Source organism: Salmo salar, chromosome 13 (assembly GCF_965601325.2).
Source record: "Salmo salar chromosome 13, fSalSal1, whole genome shotgun sequence".
Taxonomy (NCBI): Eukaryota; Metazoa; Chordata; class Actinopteri; order Salmoniformes; family Salmonidae; genus Salmo; species Salmo salar.
In genome coordinates this window covers 44915001-44940765 of record NC_138303.1, presented here as the reverse complement: position 1 = coordinate 44940765, position 25765 = coordinate 44915001, and the positions used below count along the sequence as shown (strand labels likewise).

General features: G+C 42.5%; 1 protein-coding gene across 23 annotated transcripts in view; it reads left to right on the top strand.

The window, feature by feature from the left end:
• huwe1 (HECT, UBA and WWE domain containing E3 ubiquitin protein ligase 1) overlaps positions 1-25765 on the top strand; it is a 92309-nt gene that overhangs the window by 4891 nt on the left and 61653 nt on the right. For 18 of the 23 annotated variants that reach the window (XR_014380093.1, XM_082960129.1, XM_082960130.1 and 15 more), the window contains 24 exons: positions 176-274; positions 780-986; positions 1449-1601; positions 1919-1981; positions 2137-2214; positions 2346-2393; positions 2653-2821; positions 3123-3223; positions 3617-3767; positions 3996-4123; positions 4812-4952; positions 5128-5248; positions 7687-7794; positions 7957-8058; positions 12391-12471; positions 17264-17370; positions 20779-20971; positions 21164-21255; positions 21799-22019; positions 22187-22244; positions 22570-22746; positions 23607-23852; positions 25352-25485; positions 25661-25765. The exon at positions 25661-25765 is cut by the window's right edge and continues 11 nt beyond it. Coding sequence is in view for 22 of the 23 variants with exons in the window: in XM_082960129.1 (XP_082816255.1) it covers positions 176-274; positions 780-986; positions 1449-1601; positions 1919-1981; positions 2137-2214; positions 2346-2393; positions 2653-2821; positions 3123-3223; positions 3617-3767; positions 3996-4123; positions 4812-4952; positions 5128-5248; positions 7687-7794; positions 7957-8058; positions 12391-12471; positions 17264-17370; positions 20779-20971; positions 21164-21255; positions 21799-22019; positions 22187-22244; positions 22570-22746; positions 23607-23852; positions 25352-25485; positions 25661-25765 (3083 nt within the window). In the remaining variant the exon portion in view is untranslated. The remainder of the gene's footprint in view (positions 1-175; positions 275-779; positions 987-1448; positions 1602-1918; positions 1982-2136; positions 2215-2345; positions 2394-2652; positions 2822-3122; positions 3224-3616; positions 3768-3995; positions 4124-4811; positions 4953-5127; positions 5249-7686; positions 7795-7956; positions 8059-12390; positions 12472-17263; positions 17371-20778; positions 20972-21163; positions 21256-21798; positions 22020-22186; positions 22245-22569; positions 22747-23606; positions 23853-25351; positions 25486-25660) is intronic. The other 5 variants (XM_082960136.1, XM_082960146.1, XM_082960144.1 and 2 more) reach the window with 3 other exon arrangements.

The window sequence follows — 25765 nt, the reverse complement described above, 5'->3', positions numbered from 1 at the left end:
GTTCTTCTTTGACCCCGCACTGTACATGTCCTGAACAGCCTTCTCGCTTTCTTTTTCGCTCTCTCTCCCCCACCACCCTCCAATCTTCACTATCCCCCCCTCCCTATTCCACTCTCTAATCCCCACCCTCTCTCTCACACTCTCTCTACCAACCTTCTCTCTCCCTTTCTCACAGCCTGCGGACTGCAGGACACTCATAGAGAAGCTCAAGGGATGCAGCGACGAGCAACTACTGCTGGAGCTGCAGCACATCAAGACCTGGAATATTGGCAAGGTGAGCAGGAGGGAAATACCTGTGGGAGGGAGAGACACTTAGTAAATTATTTAATGTCCTCTGGGTGACGTTCATTATCTTTGTATTAGATCACATTATCATAGAGGCAGTACCTTACCTGATCAGGTAAATGTATAAATGTAAATGTTTTTTATTCCTCGAGCAGGCTTAATCTGGTCTGGGAAACCTTCCATCTCTGTATTTAACTGACATTACCCAGATTTTGGGGTCACCGGGGACATATCCTTATTCACCTGGGCTGCGCTCAGCAGGGCACAATATTGTGATTTTCCGATGTGAATATATGATGTAGAACAACATTTCCTCTAACGTAAAATAAGGAATCATGTCCGCTATATTCATAACAATTCTATCAGCAGCGTTCCACAACATTTGTCTGCGGAACGTGGCCCTGGTGTTTAACGCTCAATCAGCAGAACGTGGCCTCTATCTAAAGTGACCCCTAGAGTCCTTACCGGCCTCTCTCGTCTTCCCACCCCTTCAGTGTGAGCTTTACCACTGGGTTGACCTGCTGGACCGTTTCGATGGGATCCTGTGTGATGCGGGCCAGACGGTGGAGAACATGTCGTGGTTGCTGGTCTGTGACCGGCCGGACAACGGGCAGCTCAAAGCCTTACTGCTGGCCGTGCTCAACTTCACAGCCCTGCTCATTGAGTACAGCTTCTCCAGGCACCTCTACAGCTCCATAGAGGTAGGACCACTCTCCAGTTAACACGACCAGCGACAGGGTCATGTTCAGTAGGGCATACTGGAATGTAAACTGTAGACAACTTCTTATTTGACAAGTTCAGATAGTTTAGGGCTACCTCCCTTGACTGCGCACTGTTTCCCCTCCCATTGTATGGGTAAAGTAGGCCTCCCAGCCTAAGAGTTTGACTGTTATTGGTTTAGAGATTGGCAGGTTTGTTGCCAGAGGGTCTACTCTAGATGTTGCTTTGGGTGCCTTTGGAAAATGATCTAGGAGACTAATTGCAATAATATATCCTAAGTAAATAAAGGTTAAGTGAATAAATTCTCCTCTGGGTGATGCACCTGTCACAAACCATGATGGAATGAGCCAATCACTCTCTCACTTTATTAACCCTCTGTTTCTCTCCCCCCCTTTTCTCTTTCTCGCTCTTTCTTTCGCTCTTGATCTCGCTTTTCCTCTCAGCACTTGACCACCCTGTTAGCATCGTGTGACATGCAGGTTGTTCTGTCTGTGCTGAACCTCCTCTACGTGTTCAGTAAACGCTCCAACTACATCACCAGACTGGGCTCTGACAAGAGGACCCCTCTGCTGGCACGCCTACAACATCTGGCTGAGGTATGGGTGTCAGAATTAAACAAACATGTTTATTAGGATCTCTTTTAGCCCAACGGGCTGATGTACTCTGACAATGGCCTACCTACGACATCCATAATGTGTGTTTTAAGGCTTTTTAAATTGGATTGAAGGAGTGCCTTAGCCTTTTCTAGTTCGCTTTCAGTTTTACTGTTGCAAGCCATAGCCCATGTTGTATTTAAAAACCAACTACCAACAATATGGAAGAAAGTGTCCCCAATGTATGTGCCCTGCCTTGATATTTAGACTATAAAGTTGTATGAGTTGCTGTTCTGATGTTTTTGACGTTCCCTGTGTAGAGCTGGGGAGGAAAGGAGAATGGCTTCGGCCTGGCAGAGTGCTGCAGGGACCTGGCTATGACGGTGAGCGTCATACTTTGTCATTGTCACAATCTATAAAAGCTTGCCGTCTTCACACAATTGACTAATTTGCTTTGTAGTGATTACATTTTTCTTTGACTTGTGATCCCTACCCCCAACCTCACCCCTCTCCTCTCTCTTGGCATCACTCTGAGCAGAAGTACCCTCCCAGTGCCACCACACTGCACTTTGAGTTCTATGCTGAACCTGGCCCCGAGGTCAAAGTGGAGAGGAAGGTAAAGACGGACACCTTTCCTTACCAGAAAACAAATATTAGTGTGCAACTAATGTATGTCCCTGGTCTTGTTAGGCTATGTATTATGAGTGGATTGATTGACCATTTGTGAACTTTCTCTCCCCGCAACAGACCAGTAGTAACACACTACACTACATTCACATCGAACAGCTCGACAAGGTAAGGGACAAATGTTGTCTATTTTCTCAGAGCATTTAATGAATTTAACCAAAGATTGCGAGGACTAGTCTATTGTACCCTTTTAATTGTTTTGGGACTAAGTCCACCAGGAATGTGTTTCTTCCTGATCATGAGTTCCTGCTTTTCTGACATTTATCGTACATTCATATAATTGAAACTGACCTATTACCCCGCCAAAATTCGGATTTCTGATTTTCTATCTTGTCCTGCTCACCCAACCTTCCTGTGGTGTTTCCAGATCTCTGAGAGTCCCAGTGAGATCATGGAGTCTCTGACGGTGATGTACAACATCCCTAAAGACAAGCAGACCCTGCTGTTCACGCACATCAGACTGGCCCACGGCTTCTCCAACCACAAGAAGAGACTACAAGCTGTACAGGCCCGGCTCCACGCCATCTCTATCCTGGGTAAGTGTTTATTTCACCCGGATCATGTACAATGTACCAGATTGGAGCTACATGGCCAATTCTCATCTGCAGTCCCGATATTGAGTTACCGGCTCAATATAATTCAACAGTTTCCACCACCTTGTTCAGTGCCAAGTTGGCCCGTCAGTACTCGTGTCTCAGTTTTCCGATGTTTGCTGGTGTCTGTGTTGTAGCTGCGGATCAATGAAGCCAATACTTTTCATCATGCATTTCATGTCAATGATTCTTTTGAAATACCTTCGCTAACTTAATTGTGTTATGGCGGTCTCGTTTTCCCCAGTGTACTCCAATGCACTCCAGGAGTCTGCCAACAGTATTCTCTACAACGGCTTGATAGAGGAGCTGGTGGACGTGCTACAGATTACAGACAAACAGCTTGTGGTAAGATGCACCTTTTTGTCTCTCTCTCTCCTCGTGTCTGCTGTACTACTGTCACAATACCATAGTAGGTGTGAAGTTGGAGCCCGATATTGTGACTGCAATCATGTCGCTTGTGTACGATGTTACCATGAATGGTTGATGTTGTTGATTTAGTATTTATGTAATTTATACAAGATTGTGATGTTGACAATTAACAATATGATGTTGATAGTTGTAGTACATTTTTGGCAAATTATTTTTGAATGAAATTATAATACGATCACTATTGTCTCTGCGTTGTATACGTCCCTAAAGAGTTTCCCCAGTCATAAAAGAGTAAATGTGATTTGAGTGGGAACCCTGAGTGGTATATGTAGTAGTCTTTTTCATGAGTCCTCCGGTCTCTCTCAACAGGACATAAAGGCAGCGTCTTTACGCACCTTAACGTCCATTGTGCACCTTGAGAGGACACCCAAGCTGTCCAACATCATCGACTGCACTGGCACGGCCTCCTACCACGGCTTCCTGCCTGTACTGGTGCGCAACTGCATACAGGCCATGATCGGTGAGTCACAGACATGCTGTGGAATGTCTATTTTCATTTTTTCTAGACCGTTCTGATGGGAGATGTCCATACAGTTCTAGAGGAGATGTAGAATTAAGATCATAGGTAGGGTGGGATTCTATCCTTAGCCAATTTAGGCGATGTGTGTTTGGGAGTTTCACCCTGCTCTTGGCTGTTCAGATGGAAGCTAGTCCCCTCTGTGACCTGTTGTTGTGTTTGCCTCCTCAGACCCTCTGATGGAGCCGTACCCGCACCAGTTTGCCACGGCGCTGTTCTCCTTCCTCTACCACCTGGCTAGTTACGACGCTGGGGGGGAGGCCCTGGTCTCCTGTGGGATGATGGAAGCCCTGCTCAAGGTAAAAAATATATATTTGTCACATGCGCCGAATACAACAGGTGTAGACCTTACAGTGAAATTCTTACTTACAAGCCCTTAACCAACAATGCAATTTTAAGAGAAATGCCCCCCCCAAAAAGTAAGAAATAATTAAACAGCAGCAGTAAAATAACAATAGCGAGGCTGTATACAGGGGCTACTGGTACAGAGTCAATGTGCGGGGGCACCGGTTAGTCAAAGTAATATGCACATGTAGGTAGAGTTATTAATGTGACTATGCATAGATAATAACAGAGTAGCAGCAGCGTAAAAGAGGGGGGCAATGCAAATAGTCTGGCATCTACTCACCAAGCAAACTATACATATCATTCTGCTGAGCTGGCCTGGTTTCACCAAGTATGTTTGATGGGCACACATTCTGTGCAGGTGTCTAACATTTTGAAGATCTGTTGATCGGCACAGAATCTATGTCTGGTCCTGCATTCTGAATGGCTCGCTCTGCAAAAGGCTGAGCAGCCCTAAATATATCCGTCCTGCTTATGTGCCCATAGGAACCCCAATTAAGATCACATTTAGCATGCCTTTTAGTGCAGAAGTAGAGGAGCTGAATTGTTTTCTAAGACCAGAATAGGTTTAATCTGGGTCTGGGAATCTGCCCGTACTGTTTGTATGCACACAGTCTTATCTACTGCCTACTTCTTCCTTAGGTGATCAAGTTCCTGGGGGATGAGCAGGACCAGATCACGTTTGTGACGCGTGCGGTCCGAGTGGTGGACCTCATCACCAATCTGGACATGGCAGCCTTCCAGTCACATACTGGCCTTACCATCTTCATCAGCAGGCTGGAGGTAGGGTCGCACACACACACTAAGGATGGGCATTCTGGCTACTCGGCTCAAAGTCACTGCTGAAAACAAACGTGTGCCAAACTCCTGTACTCATTCACTCCCTTGCGCTCTCTCCCCCTCTTTCTCCTTCCCTCTCACCCTCTTTCTCGCCCTCATTCTCTCTCTCTCTCTGCAGCATGAGGTGGACCTGTCTAGGAAAGAGTGTCCTTTTGTCATCAAGCCAAAGATCCAGAGACCCAACTCCACCGTAGAATCTGAGGACATGGACACGGACATGGACGGCCAGTCAGAAAGCAGTAAGCTCTTTTTTTCCTTCTATTGTTGTCAATAAACTGTTCCGTATTTTTGGGCATAGGCCTAGATTTGTTCAGACGATATTAAGGGATCGACGTGGCTATGAAACCCTGTGAAAGTAACTGCCGCTTCCGCTTTACATCAACGTCCTGTCCCCTTATCTTTTGAATGGGCTTGACGATTATATAATAACATTTGTGAAAACGCGGCCATATAAGTTTTATATAAAATGACATGTTTTAACTCTCGTAAGAATGTTTCACATTGACTACACTGAACAAAAATATAAACGCAACATGTAAAGTGTTGGTCCCATGTTTCGTGAGCTGAAATAAAAGATCCCATTAATGTTCCATACTCACAAAGAGCTTATTTCTCTCAAATTGTGCACAAATTTGTTTACATCCCCAGTTAGGGAACATTTCTCCTTTGCCAATATAATCCATCCACCTGACAGGTGTGGCATATCAAGAAACTGATTAAACAGCATGATCATTACACTGGTGCACCTTGTGCTGGGGACAATAAAAGGCCACTCTAAAATGTGCAATTTTGTCACACAACACAATATAGTGCATTCGGAAAGTATTCAGACCACTTGACTTTTTCTACATTTTGTTACTTACAGCCTTATTCTAAAATTGATTAAATTGTTTTCCCCCCCATCAATCTACACACAATACCCCATTAAAGACAAAGCAAAAACAGGATTTTAGAAATGTTTGCAAAAAAAAAACAGATCACATTTACATAATTATTCAGACCCTTTACTCAGTACTTTATTGAGGCACCTTTGGCAATGATTACAGCCTCGAGTCTTCTTGGGTATGATGCTGCAAAGTTGGCACACCTCTTTGGGGAGTTTCTCCCATCCGCTCAAGCTCTGTCAGGTTGGATGGGGAGCATCGCTGAACAGCTATTTTCAAGTCTCTCCAGAGATGTTCGATTGGTTTCAAGTCCAAGCTCTGGCTGGGCCACTCAAGGACATTCAGAGACTTGTCCCAAGCCACTCCTGTGTTGTCTTGACTGTGTGCTTAGGGTCGTTGTCCTGTTGGGAGGTGAACCTCTGCCCCAGTCTGAGGTCCTGAGTGCTTTGTGGCAGGTTTTCATCATGGATCTCTCTGTACTTTGCTCGGTTCATCTTTCCCTCGATCCTGACTAGTCTCCCAGTCCCTGACGCTGAAAAACATCCCCACAGCATGATGCTGCCGCCACCATTCTTCACCGTTTCCTCCAGACGTGACACTTGTTTCTCATGGTCATACTCCTTTCTCTGCCTTTTGGCAAACTCCAAGCGGGCTGTCGTGTCTTTTGAGGAGTGGCTTCCGTCTGGCCACTCTACCATAAAGGCCTGATTGGTGGAGTGCTGCAGAGATGGTTGTCCTTCTGGAAGGTTCTCCTATCTCCACAGAGGACCTTTGGAGCTCTGTCAGTGACCATTGGGTTCTTAGTCACCTCCCTGACCAGCTCTAGGAAGAGTCTTTGTGGTTCCAAACATCTTCCATTTAAGAGTGATGGAGGCCGCTGTGTTCTTGGGGCCATTTGATGCTGCATACATTTTTTGGTACCCTGTGCCTCGACACATTCCTGTCTCGGAGCTCTACAGACAATTCCTTCGACCTCATGGCTTGGTTTTTTCTCTGACATGCACTGTCAACTGGGGCCTTTTTATATAGATGGGTGTTTGCCTTTCCAAATCATGTCCAATCAATTGAATTTACCACAGGTAGACTCCAAGTTCTAGAAACAACTCAAGGATGATCAATGGAAACAGGATGCACCTGAGCTCAATTTTGAGTCTCATAGCAAAGGGTCTGAATACTTATATAAATAAACTTTCTATATTTATTTTTTTGAAATGTGCACACAAATTGCTTTGTCATTATGGGGTATTGTGTGTAGATCGATGTTTTATTTAATCCATTTTTGAATAAGGCTGTAACGTAACAATGTGGATAAGGGGAAGAGGTCTGAATACTGAGTTTATTTAAATATATTTTTTATTTAACCTTTATTTAATGCAGTGTATGTGTATACAGGGCACATTTTGTAAAAGAGACCTAGGTCTCAATGTCTTCCCTGTTAAAAGTAAAGGGTAAATAAAAAATGTTAGGATGAATACTTCTGCCAGATGCCTTTTATGAAGTGTTTGGCTTATAGACCATTGCACTACATTTTTTCCCTATTTGAAGACAATTCATAAAGCCTACAAAAATGTAAAAACTACAGTGCTACTACCTGGTAACTAGCTAGGCGTTGTAGTGTTATGGTTGCTACAAATATTAATGAGCTCCCTAAATTAAATGTTAAATGGCCTCAATTTACCCACTTTTTCCATGTCTGCATTATGGTTGCTAATATAGGTCTAGAGTTGGCTATGTGTTGTGGTGTTATGGCTGTTAGCTTTGTGTTGTGGCTGCTAACACTGTATTCCTAACAGTGTCAGAAGAGAGGATGGAGAGCAGCCCTGGTCCCTCAACTTCCTCTGGCTCCAGACCTGAGACCGATCCCAGAGGACTCAGCAGCACTTCCAGCACGCCCCGTACAGGTACACAGACACACGCAGAGGAACACGCATGCAACACTCGCACAAACACGCTCTCTCAGCTTAGGCTATCGCACGCACACTCAAGTACGTACACGCGCATACACACACTCCATGTTGACCGTCTCCCATGTTGACCGTCTCCCATGGCTTTTCTCCTTGCAGGCGTCCAGTGTATTCCCCAGAGGGCCGCTCTGTTGAAGTCAATGTTAAACTTTTTAAAGAAAGCCATCCAGGACCCTGCCTTCTCTGATGGCATCCGCCACGGTGAGTGAGCTGTAATAACCACACTCTATAAAATGCATGATCAAGGGAGGTTCTCTAGACTTAGACGTCCTGCAGCTATTATTGAACTTTTGAAAAGCGATATCCCAAGTATAAATACAGTGAAGTACACACTAAAGGGTAAAAAAAAAAGAATGGTTTGAGCAAAATAGTGTGTTCTTTTGACAACGGCAAACTTCAAGGAGTTGGTCTGATGGAAATCAGTGACGTCATCGGCCTCCCCCCTTGCTTGAGACTCAATAGAGAACATTTTATCTATAAAATGTCTGCCACAACAAGTGAAAACATTAAACATTTTGGGTTTCCTCTTCTGTAAAATCCATTTGCCCGATGACGCGCTCGTGGACAAGGAGTCTCATTTCATACAAGCGCATTTGTTTCCGTATTTCCACCTTGCCTCCTCTCCTCGATTTACCTTTGACCTTTTTCAAAAGTAGGCGTGGCGAGGACGGAGGAGTGGGCAAAATCTGTTGAGAATCTCCCATGGGCTCAGGAGTGCACACTACACAGAATCTACCTAGCAAGCTAATCAATCCGCAGCCGGTGTTAGCAAAGCGGACAAAGCCTATACAACTACCTCACCAGTCACTTCTATTTCAAGTCCTGTGGTTTGTATCTTAAAGTTCTATGTCGAGAAATCTAGTTAGCTAGACTATATCAGTCAACAAAAGCTAACAAACAATGAAAATATCAGGAGTAGTGACAAACGACTCACGTTTGTGAAATAATCAGTCTGCATTAATTGCTGTTATAGTAAAGTACTCTAGTAGTTTCATAATGCTTTTCCAAATCCTTAATCCATCCACACTATTTAACTTGGTTAAGCTGCCACATGGGTAAAACCAAGATGGCCTTCTAGCCCCAAGTGGAGTTAGTAGCTAATTTCAATATCCAAGTGTATGCGGATCCCATTGGCTGAGCTGGCAAATCAGCTGTTGACTGGTATACGCCCACACCATTCTGTTTCCTGACAGGCCTAGCAGGGGAACAGAATCCCTTTAACACCCTTAAATATATTTTTTTTGGAAGGAAATGTATTTCATTCATATTGTAGTCAATTATAGGTCATATTTCTGGAACTGTGGCCAGCTACTTTAAGCTATCTGGGGTAACTGGCACTATATGATCATTGTAAGTCTTTTACCATTCACTCTTATCCAGAGCAATGTACAGGAGCAATTAGGGTTCAGTGCCATGCTCAAGGGCACATTGACAGATTTTTCAGCTCAGGGATTTGAACCAGCGACCGGTTACTGGCTCAACGCTCTTAAACGCTAGGCTACCCGCCCCCCTTAAGGGTTAAGGGATTCTAATGCTGATTAGTAGGAAATGGTGCTTCAACAAATTGAAGTGGAAGACTATTCATAACCATGAAGGCCATATCTGTATGCAGTGCTCTTAGAAAGTGGATTAAAATGTATTTATTTTAGTGAAATAAATAATTACGTTTATAAAAATAAAACTATTTTGATTAGATAAATATTCGCCCCCCTGAGTCAAAACATTTTTGAAAACCTTTGGCAATGATTACAGCTATGAATCTTTTGGGTTAAGTCTCTAAGAGCTCAGCCAACTCTTAATAAACTTTTGGAAAAAATGTACTTTGACCAGATACAAGGCTATTTCACAGTAAACAAATTAACAGACTTTCAGTATGCTTATAGGGAAGGGCACTAAACATGTGCGTCACATACACAAATGACGGATAATTGGCTGAAATAAATTTAGGTTGGGAGCGGTTTTGTTCAGTTAAATTTGAGATTATTGATCATAATCTGCTGCTAAAAAAATGTATGTTATGACTTCTGCTATATCGTGGATCGAGAATGGCCTGTCTAGCAGAACAGTGGCTGTTCTTTAATGGAAGTATTCCAACATAATCCAGGTAGTCAGGCATTCCCCACGGCAGCTGTCTAGGCCTCTTACTTTTTCAATCTTCTAATGACCTGGCGCTGAGTAAAGCCTTTGTCTATGTTTGTTAATGATTCAGCATTATACGCATCAGCTACAACAAGTGAAATCACTGTGACGCTTAAAAAAAGAGCTGCAGTCAGTTTTAGAATGGGTTGCAAGTAATAAGCTAGTCTGAAATATTTCAAAAATGAAAAGCATTTTATTTGAGACTTCATTCACTAAACCCTTAACCTCAAGTAAATCTTGTAATGAATACTGTGGAAATTGAGGTCCCTAAACTGCTTGCTGTAACCCTGGATTGTAAAACATATTGATGCAAAGGTAGCTAAGATAAGGAGAGGTCTGTCTGTAATAAAGCTCTGCTTTCTTGACATCGCTATCAGCAAAAATGGTCCTATTGGCCCCTGTTTCTCGCATCTGGATGACTGCCCAGTCCTATGGTCAAGTGCCACAGAGAGGGACATGGGTAAATTACAGTGGGCCCAGAGCAGGACGGCTGGCCATTAACTGTACACTGAGTGCTAACATCAATAACATGCTTGTCAGTCTCTCCTGGCTCAAAGTAGTGGAGAGATTGACTGCGTCACTACTGTGTTGACGTGTTGAAGCACTGAGCTCTCTGTTGAAACGACTTGCACACAGCTCAGACAACCATACATGCCCCACAAGGCATGCCACCAGGGGGTCTCTTCATCGTTTCCAGAACAGACTCTGGGGAAACGCACAGGACTGCATAGAACTCTATTCCACATCAAGTAACTCATGCAAGCAGTAAAAACAGATGAAACTACACCTTATGGAACAACATGGACTGTGAAGAGACACATACACATTATAATATTGTGGTATTACAAATGTTTTATTGTAGATTAGAGTGGTGTAATAATGTGTTGTAGAATGTACTGTTATTCTTTTTTGTTGTTGTGATGTACACTGAATGAATATAAACGCAACATGTAAAGTTTTGGTTTCATGAACTGAAATGTTCCATTCAAAGCTGATTTTGCTGAAATTTTGTGTACAAATTTGTTTACATCGCTGTTAGTGAGCGTTACTCCTTAGAGAATATAATCCATCCACCTGACAGGTGTGGCATATCAACAAGTTGATTCAACAGCAGTGTTAGTACACAGGTGCACCTTGTGCTCGACAATAAAAGGCCACTCTAAAATGTGCACCTTTGTCATACAACACCATGCCACAGATGCCTCAAGTTTTGAAGGAGCCTGCATTTGGCATGCTGACTGCAGGAATGTCCACCAGAGCAATGAGTATTTCTCCCTGTAATAAAGCCCCTTTGTGGGGAGAAACTCATTCTGATTGGCTGGGCCTAGCTCCCCATTGGGTGGGCCTTGCCCATGGATGCACCCCAAAACGGATGAGGAAACAAAAAAGTTTCCTCGTTCTTGCCGTTGACAAGCATAACATGATTCAGCCACCGTGCTTGAAAATATAAAGTGGTACTCAGTGATGTGCTGTTTGATTTGCCCCAAACATAATGCTTTGTTTTCAGGACAAAAAGTTTCTTTCTTTGCCACATTTTTTGCAGTGCCTTGTTGCGAACAGGATGCGTGTTTTGGAATATTTTTTCCTGTACAGGTTTCCTCCGATTTACTATCTTTTAGGTTAGTATTGTGGAGTAACTACAGGGTTGTTGAGCCTTCCTTAGGAGAAAACTATCACAGCTATTAAACTTTATTTATTTATTTATTATTATTTATTTTTTTTAAATCACCATTGGCATCATGGTGGAATCCATGAGCGGTTTCCTTCCTCTTCAGCAACCGAGTTGGGAAGAATGCCTGTATCTTTGTCGTGACTCGTGTATTGATATAACATCCGAAGCCTTATTTAATAACTTCACCACACTCAAAGGGATTTTCAGTGTCTGCTTTTTTTGGTTTTTCGCATATCTATCAACGGTGCCCTTCTTTGGAAGGCATTGGAAAACCTCCCTGGTTTTTGTGGTTGAATTTGTGCTTGAAGTTCACTATTCGATTAAGAGACCTTAAAGATCATTTTGTGTGTGGGGTACAGAGATGGGGTGTTAATAAAAAAAAAAACATGTTATTGAACACAGAATGAGTCCATGCAACTTGTGATTATTTTTTTTACGCTTGAGCTTAATTAGGCTTGTCATAACAAAGGGATTGACTCGAGACATTTCAGCTTTCATTTTTAAATAATTTGTTATCATTTCTAAAAACCAAATTCCACATTGACATTGGGTATTGTGTGTAGGTCAATGACACAATCTCATTTTAAATTCAGGCTGTAACACAGCAAAATGTGGAAAAAGTCAACTGGTGTGAACACTTTCTGAAGGCACTGTATATATTCCATGATGTATGAATACCGCCTGACTAACCGTCCTGTCTCTGTATGGCCTCTATTCCCCAGTCATGGACGGGTCCTTGCCTACCTCACTCAAGCACATCATCAGTAATGCCGAGTACTATGGACCTTCTCTCTTCTTACTGGGTGAGTACTCAGTTCACACAACATTCTTCAGTGATATTCGGTTTAGATGGCCGATTAATTAGGGCCGATTTCAAGTTGTCATAACAATCGGCATTTTTGGACGCTGATTATGGCCGATTACAATCCACGAGGAGACTGCATGGCAGGCTGACCACCTGTTACGCAAGTGCAGCAAGGAGCCAAGGTAAGTTGCTAGCTAGCATTAAACTTATCTTATAAAAAACAATCAATCTTAACATAATCACTAGTTAACTACTCATGGTTTATATTACTAGTTTAACTAGCTTGTCCTGCGTTTCATATATAATCAATCTGGTGCCTGTTTATTTATCATCGAATCACAGCCTACTTTGCCAAACGGGTGACAATTTAACAAAAGCGCATTCGTGAAAAAAGCGCAATCGTTGCACAAATCTACCCAAATTTACCTAACCATAAACATTAATGCCTTTTCTTAAAGTTAAAATAAATTCATGTTAGCAGGCAATATTAACCAGGGAAATTGTCACTTCTCTTGCGTTCTGTGCAAGCAGAGTCAGGCTATAAACATCAGTTTGGGCCGCCTGGCTCGTTGCAAACTGTGTGAAGACCATTTCTTCCTAACAAAGACCGTAATTAATTTGCCAGAATTTTACATAATTATCACATAACATTGAAGGTTGTGCAATGTAACAGCAATATTTGGACTTATGGTTGCCACCTGTTAGATACAGAACGGTTCCGTATTTCACTGAAAGAATAATCGTTTTGTTTCTGGATTTGACCATATTAATGACCCAAGGCTTGTATTTCTGTGTGTTTATTATTAAGTCTGATTTGATAGAGCGGTCTGACTGAGTGGTGGTAGGCAGCAGCATTCATTCAAACAGCACTTTACTGCGTTTTGCGAGCAGCTCTTAGAAATGCTTTACGCACAGCGCTGTTTATGACTTCAAGCCGATCAACTCCCGATATTAGGCTGGCAATAAAGTGCCTATAACAACATCCAATAGTCAAAGGTATATGAAATACAAATCGTATAAGAGAAATTATCATATCATTCCTTTAACCTGCTATGATTATTATTATTATTTCACCATGCTGGTCATTTATGAACATTTTAACATCTTGACCATGTTCTGTTATAATATCCACCCTGCACAGCCAGAAGAGGACTGGCCACCCCTCATAGCCTGGTTCCTCTCTAGGTTTCTTCCTAGGTTTTTGGCCTTTCTAGGGAGTTTTTCCTAGGGAGTTTTTCCTAGCCACCGTGCTTCTTTCACATGCTTTGCTTGCTGTTTGGGGTTTTAGGCTGGGTTTCTGTACAGCACTTTGAGAATATCAGCTGATGTACGAAGGGCTATATAAAAATAAATTTGATTTGATTTATGGCTAGGGGGCAGTATTTTCACGGCTGGATAAAAACATACCCGATTTAATCTGGTTACTACTCCTGCCCAGTAACTAGAATATGCATATAATTATTGGCTTTGGATAGAAAACACCCGAAAGTTTCTAAAACTGTTTGAATGGTGTCTGTGAGTATAACAGAACTCATATGGCAGGCAAAAACCTCAAGATTTCATGCAGGAAGTGGCCTGTCTGACAAGGTGTCGTTCTTCTTGTCTCTGTTTATTGAAGAGTGAGGATGTTAGCTGTCCCGTGGCACTTCCTACGGCTGCCATAGGCTCTCAGAAGGCGGCAAAACACTGAATCGTGGCTTTGCAGGCTCTGGCTGAAAAAAAGTAGCGCGTTTGGGTAGTGGCTGGTTACAGTACTGTGAGACTCAGGCTCGTGCCCGCGTCGACCGAAAGCTTTGTTTTCTTTCCTCTGTTTAGCTAAATGGACATTCCCGGTCGGAATATTATCGCTTTTTTACGAGAAAAATGGCATAAAAATGGATTTTAAACAGCGGTTGACATGCTTCGAAGTACGGTAATGGAATATTTCGATTTTTTTTGTCACGAATTGCGCCATGCGCACGACCCTGATTTACCATTTCGGATAGTGTCTGGGACGCACGAACAAAACGCCGCTATTCGGATATAACGATGGATTATTTTGGACCAATCCAACATTTGTTATTGAAGTAGCAGTCCTGGGAGTGCATTCTGACGAAGACAACAAAAGGTAATCAAACTTTTATAATAGTAAATCTGATATTGGTGAGTGCTAAACTTGCCGGGTGTCTAAATAGCTAGCCCGTGATGGCTGGGCTATGTACTTAGAATATTGCAAAATGTGCTTTCACCAAAAAGCTATTTTAAAATCGGACATATCGAGTGCATAGAGGAGTTCTGTATCTATAATTCTTAAAATAATTGTTATGCTTTTTGTGAACGTTTATCGTGAGTAATTTAGTAAATTGTTAGCAAATTCCCCGGAAGTTTGCGGGGGGTATGCTAGTTCTGAACGTCACATGCTAATGTAAAAAGCTGGTTTTTGATATAAATATGAACTTGATTGAACAAAACATGCATGTATTGTATAATATAATGTCCTAGGTGTGTCATCTGATGAAGATCATCAAAGGTTAGTGCTGCATTTAGCTGTCTTCTGGGTTTTTGTGACATTATATGCTAGCTTGAAAAATGGGTGTCTGATTATTTCTGGCTTGGTACTCTGCTGACATAATCTAATGTTTTGCTTTCGCTGTAAAGCCTTTTTGAAATCGGACAGTGTGGTTAGATAAAGCAGAGTCTTGTCTTTAAAATGCTGTGAAATAGTCATATGTTTGAATAATTGAAGTTTTTGTATTTTTTAGGAATTTGTAATTCGCGCCACGCCTATCATTGGATATTGGAGCAGGTGTTCCGCTAGCGGAACGTCTAGATGTAAGAGGTTAACCTGTCTGGGAACGTGGGCCACCCTAGTCAACAGCCAGTGGAATCGCATCGCGCGAAATACAAAACCTCATAAATGCTATAACTTCAATTTCTCAAACATATGACTATTTTACAACATTTTATAGATACACCTCTCCTGAATCGAACCACGTTGTCCAATTTCAAAAAGGCTTTACAGCAAAAGCAAAACATTAGATTATGTTAGGAGAGTACCCTGCCAAAAGAAATCACACTGCCATTTTCAAAGCAACTAGATGCATCACAAATACCCAAAACACAGCTAAATGCAGCACTAACCTTTGACAATCTTCATCAGATGACACTCCTAGGACATCATGTTACACAATACATGCATTTTTTGTTTGATAAAGTTCATATTTATATATAAAAACAGCATTTTACATCGGCGCATGACGTTCAGAAAATATTTTCCCTCAAATGCTTCCGGTGAATCAGCGCTACAATTTACAAAATTACTATTCGAAAACATTGTTAAAATTTAATATTGTTATTCAAAGAATTATAGATTAACATCTCATGAATGCAAATGCATTGCCAGATTTAAAAATAACTTTACTGGGAAATCACACTTTGCAATAAATGACGTGGTATGCTCAGAAAAATAGGCTAGGCGATACATGTTAGCGCCATCTTGGAACCATCTAAAATCAAATATACTATTGTAAATATTCCCTTACCTTTGATTATCTTCATCAGAAGGCACTTCCAGGAATCCCAGCTCCACAACAAATGTAGTTTTGTTCGAAAAAGTTAATAATTTATGTCCCAATAGTTCCTTCTTGTTAGCGTGTTCCGAAGGCTACTCATAATGTACTGAAGCGCGCAGGACTTGTCGTCACGAATGTGCAAAAAATATATATTTACGTTCGTTCAAACATGTCAAACGTTGTATAACACAAATCTTTAGGGCCTTTTTCAACCAGAGCTTCAATAATATTCAAGGCGGACGATTGCATTGTCTTACTAAACGTTTCGGAACAAAAGGGTTCCCATGGGCGACCGCGTCATAGTAGTAATGACCCTCCCCCTGTGACCAACTTCCCAAGCCTCTCTTTGGGTCAGTTTCTACCATAGAAGACTCAAACCACTTTGTAAAGACTGTTGACATCTAGTGGAAGCCTTAGGAAGTGCTAAATGATTAATAAGTCCCTGTGTGTTTCAATGGCAAAGGCTTGAAGTGATTCCACACATCAGATTTCCACTTCCTGTTAGGATTTGTCTCAGGTTTTTGACTGCCATATGAGTTCTGTTATACTCACAGACACCATTCAAACAGTTTTAGAAACTTTAGAGTGTTCTCTATCCAAATCTACTATATTATATGCATATTCTAGTTACTGGGCAGGAGTAGTAACCAGATTCAATCGGGTACGTTTTTTATCCGGCCGTGCAAATACTGCCCCCTATCCCCAACAACCTAAAACATCTTATCTGGGAATATTGAAGACTCATGTTAAAAGGAACCACCAGCTTTCATATGTTCTCATGTTCTGAGCAAGGAACTTAAACGTTAGCTTTTTTACATTGCACATATTGCACTTGTACTTTCTTCTCCAACACTTTGTTTTTGAATTATTTAAACCAAATTGAACATGTTTAATTATTTATTTGAAACTAAATTGATTTGATGTCTTAAGTTAAAATAAGTGTTCATTCAGTATTGTTGTAATTATCATTATTACACACATATTTTTATTTTTTAAATCGTCCGAATAATCGGTATCTGCTTTTTTGGTCCTCCAATAATCATAATTGGTCGACCTCTACTTTGGTTTAGATGTATTAGATTGCATAGTATGCTTACTAATTTCACTAGAGACAATTCTCCAAAGTCCATCAAATCATATGCCATTTTGCTGTTAAGTGAAAATGAATGGTGTAAATTGTCTCAGTTTTTGGTCTGATTTAAAAATGTTCTCCCTCCGTCTCCTCTCTCTCCTCCACAGCAACGGAGGTGGTGACAGTGTTTGTGTTCCAGGAGCCGTCTCTGCTCTCCTCCCTGCAGGATAACGGTCTGACTGATGTCATGCTGCATGCCCTGCTCATCAAAGACGTGAGTCGCACAGCACTCCCTCCCCTCTCGGCTCACCCCGCTTTCAGACACTAGTGGCAAATACTCTTTCTGCAAGTGAAGGTGTCAATATGTTTCTCCCCCTCCTGTATTTGGAAGAATTTAAACCAATCTAAACAGATCACTGTCCCTCCAACATTTTTCTGCTTGGCTGGACGAAAGCGGAACATGTCAACAGGAGTGTAGAAAATAAAGCAGTGCAGAAAAAAAACGGAATTGGAACGTCCACTCCATGGTCTTCAATGCAGGTTCGCGTTGATAATTGCGGAGAGCGTATTTTTGCCACTAGTGTCTGAATGCGGGGTCACTCTTTCTCCTCCCTCTTTGATTGCTCACCGGATCCCGCCCCCCCTCACTTCCTGTCACTGCTCCCTCCTGTCCACCCCCCCCTTCTTCTACACATGTTTAAATGTCACATTTTATTTAGAGCAGGGTCATGCATAAACAGCAGTGCAGCCAGTGTGCCTACACTTGCTGGTCTTCAGTGTTGTCTGTAAGTACATGGAGTAGCCAGCCAGGGAATTCCGGTCCGGAGGGTTCATGAATGAGCTCTATTCTGGTGGCCTTTGGTACATTCTAATGTCTTGATTCCATCCAAAATACACAGCTAAATTATTGAATACTCTTAACGACTTTACCTCCCAGATTGGTAAAATTAGTTGTGGTATTGAGTAGGAAGATGTGACTTTGCAATTAAAATGACTGAAAATGTATGAATTCAGTGTATTGTAGGCATAGGCCTATATGATCAGGACTATTGTCTAAGTACGATCACCTTTTTTAATATTAAACTGGTCTTAAGAGATTCAAATCATATTTACAGTTTTACTGCAAGATATGAATTGCCACAATTGTTTGTTCTTCAAATTATGTATTTTATTGGCTCTGCTGCTGTGGACACTTAAGGTAAGGGGCGGCAGGTAGCCTAGTGGTTAGAGCGTTGGGCCAGTAACCAAAAGGTTGCGAGATGGAATCCCCGAGCTGACAAGGTAAAAATATGTCGTTCTGCCCCTGAACAAGGCAGTTAACCCACTGTTCCTAGGCCGTCATTGTAAATAAGAATTTGTTCTTAACTGACTTGCCTAATAAAATAAGGAAACCAATGTCATTTTGTAATTTGGGTGAACTTTCCCTTTAACAGTTTGTACTGTCAACCAGTCGTTGTGGGTGCGATTGTCAGGGGAGGGGGACGGGTATTTGAGAGTCAGAGTTGGTAGGGTTTCAGATCTGTCAATCACACTGGGTGGGACTTGAGGGAAGACGGTAGATTAGTAATCTAGTCAGAAAAACTTGCCTACTATACCCTTTAAATGTATTGTGGCAAACTATATCTAGTCTACTCTTTCAAAGTTGTGTTATGTCAACTAACATGGATTCCCTGTCGAGAAACAATATAGAATTGCAGGAGAATGTTTTTAAAATGCCAACATCTTCAGGGGGAGGAAGAACGCGCAACAAAACAATAATTGGGCATAAGTGGATTTCACCTCGTTAACACTTAGTGCCTTTTTTAGAAAGTATTCACACCCCTTGACTGAATTTAAAATTGATTACGTTTAGATTTTGTGATACTGGCTTGCACACAATACCCCTTAATGTCGAAATGGAATTGTTAAAAAAAAGGAAATGCATATTAATAAAAAATGAAAGGCTAATGTCTTGTCAAGTATTCAACCCCTTTGTTAAGCCTAAATCAGTTCTGTAGTAAAAGTGTGCCTAAGTCACGTAATAACTTGCATGGACTCACTCTGTGTGCAATAATAGTGTTGAACATGTTTTCTGAATGACTGCCTCTGTACCCCACATGTACAATGATCCTTAAGATCCCTCAGTTGAGCAGTACATTTCAACCACAAAGACCAGGAAGGTTTTCCAATGCCTTACAAAGAAGGACACTTATTGGCAGATCTATTTTTGTTTTTTTTAAAGCAGACATTGAATATCCCCTTGAGCATGGTGCAGTTATTAATTACACTGTCACTACAAAGATACAGACGTCCTTCCAGTTGCTCAAGTGGAAGGAAATGAGCCCAATGTTCACTTTAAAATATTTAGTTTAATGGCTGTTATGGGAGAATTGAGGATGGATCAACATTGTAGTTACTCCACAATACTAACCTAAATAACAATGAAAAGTAGGAGGCCTGTACAGAATACATTTTTTCCAAAACATACATCCTGTTTGCGTCAAAGCACAGCAAAATATGTGACAGGGAAATGTGCTTTGTTCTGAATACAAAGCGTTATGTTTGGGGCACAAACAACAGGTCACTGAGTACCACTTTATATGTTTTCAAGCATAGTGGTGGCTGCATCATGTTATGGGTATGCTTGTCATCGGCAAGGACTAGTTTTTTTTTATATATATATAAAAAGAAACAGAATAGAGCTAAGCACAGGCAAAAACCTAGAGGAAAACCTGGTCGCCTGCTTTCCAACAGTCACTGGAAGACAAATGCACCTTTCAGCAGGACGATAACCTAATTAATTAATAAGGCACAAGGGGGTGTGGTATATAGCCAATATACCACGGCTAAGGGCTGTTCTTAGGCACGACGCAAAGCGGAGCTCTTATAGACTTACCCATAAAGACTCACATCTGTAATCACTGCCAAAGGAGATTCTAACGCGTTGACTCAGAGTTGTGAATACTTAATGTAAATGACATATCTTCATCAATAGATTTGCAAACATTTCTAAACCTGTTTTTGTGGTGTTGTGTGTAAATGGGTGAGAGGATTTTTTTTTTTTTTTTATCCATTTGGAATTCAGGCTGTAAAACAACAAAATGTGGAATAAGTCAATAAGTCAAGGGCTATGAATAGTTTCTGAAGGCATTACATGGTGCGTGTAAATTCACTCAGGAGACTCATCATGCTCTCCCTCCTCCGTGAAAAGAAATTCAACCACAGCGCACAAAAATAACACATGTATTGAGAGGCGGGACAGACAGCAGACTGACAAACCAGCAGTGTTTCCCTGTCGAAGCTCGCTTTGTGACTGACAGGCACCTGTCCTATCAATAGATCACTAGAAGATGCATATCGTTCATTCTAGAGGGATAAGGCGATAGACCTTTCTTCACATAGTCCTCCCTCCCTCTCCAACTTCACTCATTCCTCTCTCCCTCATCTCCTCCTCTCTGCCACACAGCATTACATGAAACGGTCATTCTCCCTCATTGGTTTCACCTCCTCCTTTCCTCCCTCACTCTTTCCTCCTGTTCTCCCCCTCCGCTCCTGATTGCCTTTACGTTTTGATTCCCTGCGCCTCCCCCTACCCTCCTTCCCAGTCCCTCTCCTCCTAGTTGTTCCCTACCCCTCGCCACTCTGTCTCTCACTCTCTCCCTCCCCTTTTTCTCTCTCTTTCTCCCTTTTCTCTCTCTCACAGTCTCTCTCTCTGCAGGTCCCGGCCACCCGGGAGGTGCTTGGTTCTCTCCCTAACGTGTTCAGTGCCCTGTGCCTGAATGCGCGAGGCCTGCACTCCTTCGTCCAATGCCAGCCTTTTGAGCGCCTCTTCAAGGTGCTTCTGTCACCTGACTACCTGCCTGCCATGAGACGACGTCGCAGCTCTGACCCTCTGGGTGAGTGTAGGGGATGTGGGTGTGTTATAGGAATCTAGTATGGTGAGAGGACTCTGTGAACTTAAAGGAAGAACACTATTCACTGTTGAAAAAACAGGCGTGTGTTCAAGTTGTGTGGTGACACATTACACTGTTGATTCAGATGAGATTGTCTGTCTGTATGTAAGCCTTCTAATGTGTGTGTTTCTACAGGAGACACGGCATCCAACCTGGGCAGTGCTGTGGATGAACTGATGAGACACCAACCCACTCTGAAGACTGACGCCACTACTGCCATCATCAAGGTGGGTTCACAATCTGAAATGATCAGCAGCATTGATCAGGGATGGGTGCGAGTACTCAATTTGAGCTTAAGTACTGACAAACTTTCAAAGTCTATGATTTTTATTGTATGTCAAGTGCAGTGAAAAGGGGTTCATGACCAGAACAACCAGTAATTGGAACAACTGTTGGCATACCGCTCACTTTTTTGCCTTCAGCCCAATTTCACGGTACTCAAGTTCTCAAAAGGATTTTCGTGGTTACTCGGACACAGAAACTCTTAAATGCCCTACCCTACCATTGATCATGTCTAGACTACTAGTTTTACCTCACCATATGACTTCATCAGGAAAAACTTAACTCTTGTTGCAGCTTTTAACTTGGGCCCAGAGTTGAACTGTTTCAGGTCACGAAAAAACCTAGGACCCCGATCATTCAGATTGACCATGTTAACTGCGTAGTAAACTTAGCTGGATCAGTGTGATCTGACCAGGAACAACTCATTATTAGGCCCTAGAGATCTACACGGTATAGTAAATGAACACATGCTTGTCTTCTTCTCCCAGTTACTGGAGGAGATCTGTAACCTGGGCAGAGCCCCGGAGTACATCTGTCAGAAGCCCTCTATCCAGAAGACTGATGGTACCGTGACCGCGCCCCCGGCACGCTCTTCCCACGCCGCCGAGGAGGCCTCCAGCGAAGACGAGGAGGAGGAGGAGGCGCTCCATACCTTCACCCAACAGCAGGGGGAGCCAGAGAGCAACAGACAGTCAGTGCCAGTTGAACTGTATGACATACTAAATCAGAGATGTGATTTTTCCTGATCAATTCAGGATTTATTGCTCCTCTGATATTTAATTTTTTTCCTCTATATTCATAAATGTTTTACATTTCACATTTTATTACATGTGTTTGCGGTGGGGAGTTGGAATGCTGATGGTGTTTTTCCTATAGGGTTGTTGGCACCGAAGAGAGGATACCCATTCCTCTGATGGATTACATTCTCAATGTGGTACGTGGTGTCGAAGTTCTTTCCCATTCTTTCACCTGCAATTAAAAAGCACACTTAAATCAAGTCCCTTTCCACTAAACAAAACTGGTCAATGACGCAATTCTAGTCTCTCAAATAATATTATGAGATTATTTCCCTTGTGAGTGTTCAAAATAACTCTGCACATTGGTACTAAGGTTGAAACAAAATAATCACTTTTGTGAGCATATACCAGTGTGTGTGTATGTGTAGACTCTATTGTTTTCTACTATTGTCTAATCAAGCACTTTTTGAGATGTTCATATACTGCACCATACCATGAGTCTTCCCTTGTTTCCCATCTCAGATGAAGTTTGTGGAGTCCATCCTGAGTAACAACACGACCGACGACCACTGTCAGGAGTTTGTCAACCAGAAGGGTCTCCTGCCCCTGGTCTCCATCCTGGGTCTGCCCAACCTTCCCATTGACTTCCCCACATCAGCTGCCTGTCAGGCTGTAGCCGGGGTCTGCAAGTCCATACTGGTGAGACCTGACACGGGTTATGGGGACATGACATGGGTTGTTGTTTTAGTTGGTTTTTGTCTTTTACATTTTTTTAATTTAACCTGTAGTTGCTGGACCCGGGTTTGAGTCCCGGTCAGGGCTACACCCCGACTTTTGCTACAACATACGTCAATGATTAAACTGCCCGTAATGTACTTCTGAGTCCGTTGGAGAGGATCAGCTTGAGCAAAGTGAGGTGTCGAATCACTGATCTACAAATAGTATTCCCTGCCAAATAGGCTTTGTACAATTAACAACCAGACATTGATTGATCGATTACAGACAGCTTGTGTCAATTAAATAACATTTCTAAGGATTTTCTTTACCTCTAGTAAACATAGTGGATAATGCTGGAAATGGCAGTATTTAAAATAAAAAAATAAATAAAAATTCTACCAAAAACAATTGGCACTGGGTAGGAGGTCTGCCAGGCTGTAGCCAGGGTCTGGGAGTCCATACTGGTGAGGCTGGGAGCATGGGGAGATGTGGGGATATGATTTCATTAAATTGGTCAATGACTGAGCTCAAGCAGAGCTCAACAACTATAGACACTTAAGAGAAGAGAATATGAACTTACATGTTACATTGATCTTTCATTGTGATTAAGGTCCTATGTTCCTTAGGTTCCCTTTGACACTGCTTTATTGTGAACACACTCCAGGCTCCTTGGGGCATCCCAGACCTGTGCTGGTCTTTAATCTCTGACCCCTGTGTGTGGTGCTGGTGTATTGTGTCTAAACTCCAGGGAGACCTATTAAATGTAACCAACTTCAGTCTCTGATCCCTGTGACTGTGCTGTATTGATACTGAAGCGCCGTGTGTTGTCCCGTGGTCCCCAGACCCTGTCCCATGAGCCCAAGGTGCTCCAGGAAGGGCTGTGTCAGCTGGACAGCATCCTGTCGGCCCTCGAGCCGCTCCACCGCCCCATCGAGGTCCCCGGTGGCTCGGTGCTCCTCCGAGAGCTCGCCACCGCCGGTCACGTGACTGACGCCACGCTGTCAGCCCGCGCCACGCCCCTGCTACACGCGCTCACCGCTGCGCACGCCTATATCCTGATGTTTGTGCACACCTGCAGGGTTGGACAGGTAAGAAGCCTGGGAACCAATCAGCAATGCTTTCTCATTGTCACACCACACCAGTAGCCCCCAAATAGTTTTAATCAGGTGTTGATGTTTTGAAACAACAAAAAAAGTGCATGCATGCATACATACAGCTGAAGTCGGAAGTTTACATACACCTTGGCCAAATACATTTAAACTCAGTTTTTCACAACCTCTGACATTTTAATCCTACTAAACATTCCCTGTCTTAGGTCAGTTAGGATCACCACTTTATTTTAAGAATGTACATTATTATTTCTTATTATATTATTATTTCTTTCATTACATTCCCAGTGGGTCAGAAATTTACATACACTCAATTAGTATTTGGTAGCATTGCCTTTAAATTGTTCGACTTGGGTCAAACGTTTCGGGTAGCCTTCCACAAGCTTCCCACAGTAAGTTGGGTGAATTTTTGCCCATTCCTCTTGACAGAGCTGGTGTAACTGAGTCAGGTTTCTAGGCCTCCTTGCTGTTACACGCTTTTTCAGTACTGCTAACAAATTTTCTATAGGATTGAGGTCAGGGCTTTGTGATTGCCACTCCAATACCTTGACTTTGTTGTCCTTAAGCCATTTTGCCACAACTTTGGAAGTATGCTTGGGGTCATTTGGAAGACCCATTTGCGACCAAGCTTTAACTTCTGACTGATGTCTTGAGATGTTGCTTCAATATATCCACATCATTTTCCTTTCCTCATGAGCCATCTATTTTGTGAAGTGCACCAGTCCCTCCTGCAGCAAAGCACCCCCACAACATCATGCTGCCACCCCCGTGCTTCATGGTTGGGATGGTGTTCTTCGGCTTGCAAGCTTCCCCCTTTTTCCTCCAAACATAACGATGGTCATTATGGCTATTTTTGTTTCATCAGACCAGAGGACATTTCTCCAAAAAGTACAATCTTTGTCCCCATGTGCAGTTTTGGAGCAGTGGATTCTTCCTTGCTGAGCGACCTTTCAGGTTACGTCGATATAGGACTCGTTTTACTGTGGATATAGATACTTTTGTACCCGTTTCCTCCAGCATCCTCACAAGGTTATGCTACCAAATACTAATTGAGTGTAAACTTCTGACCCAATGGGAATGTGATGAAAGAAATTAAAGCTGAAATAAATAATTCTCTCTACTATTTTTCTGACATTTCACATTCTGGAAATAAAGTGGTGATCCTAACTGACCTAAGACTGGGAATCTTTACTAGGATTAAATGTAAGGAATTGTTTAAATGCATTTGGCTAAGGTGTATGTAAACTTCTGACTTCACCTGTATGTGTGTGTGTGTGTGTGTGTGTGTGTATATTCATTCTATTGGTTTGAAGATGTCAGCCATATATAACCAACCAACTGTCCACATATTGCATCTTTATTGTCTGTGGATTTCAAAATAACCATGTCTGTGGTTTTTAGGTCATTTTTGGGATGGAGTTGCTTTAATAGTGGTGGGTGCATTAACAGTCCCATCTCTTCCCCTGTTTGTTGTACAGAGTGAGATCAGGGCCATCAGTGTGAACCAATGGGGCTCCCAGCTAGGTCTGAGTGTTCTCAATAAGCTGAGCCAGCTCTACTGCTCTCTGGTCTGGGAGAGCACTGTGCTGCTGTCCCTCTGCACACCCAACAGGTACACTAAGCTGACGCTTTCTCTCCTCCTGGCTCTTTTATCCCTCTTGCTTTATCCATCTGTTTTGGCCTTGGGTTTCTCTCTGTTTCTCCCATTTTCTCTCTCTCTGGCTTTCTCTTCCTCAGCAGTCAGCCAGCAGCACACAGTAACCTCTTTCTCTCCTCTCCTCCTCCAGTCTCCCCCCAGGCTGTGAGTTTGGCCAGGCTGACATGCAGAAGCTTGTTCCCAAAGAGGACAAGCCATCTGGCAGCACCACAACCACAGCCACCGCCTCAGGATC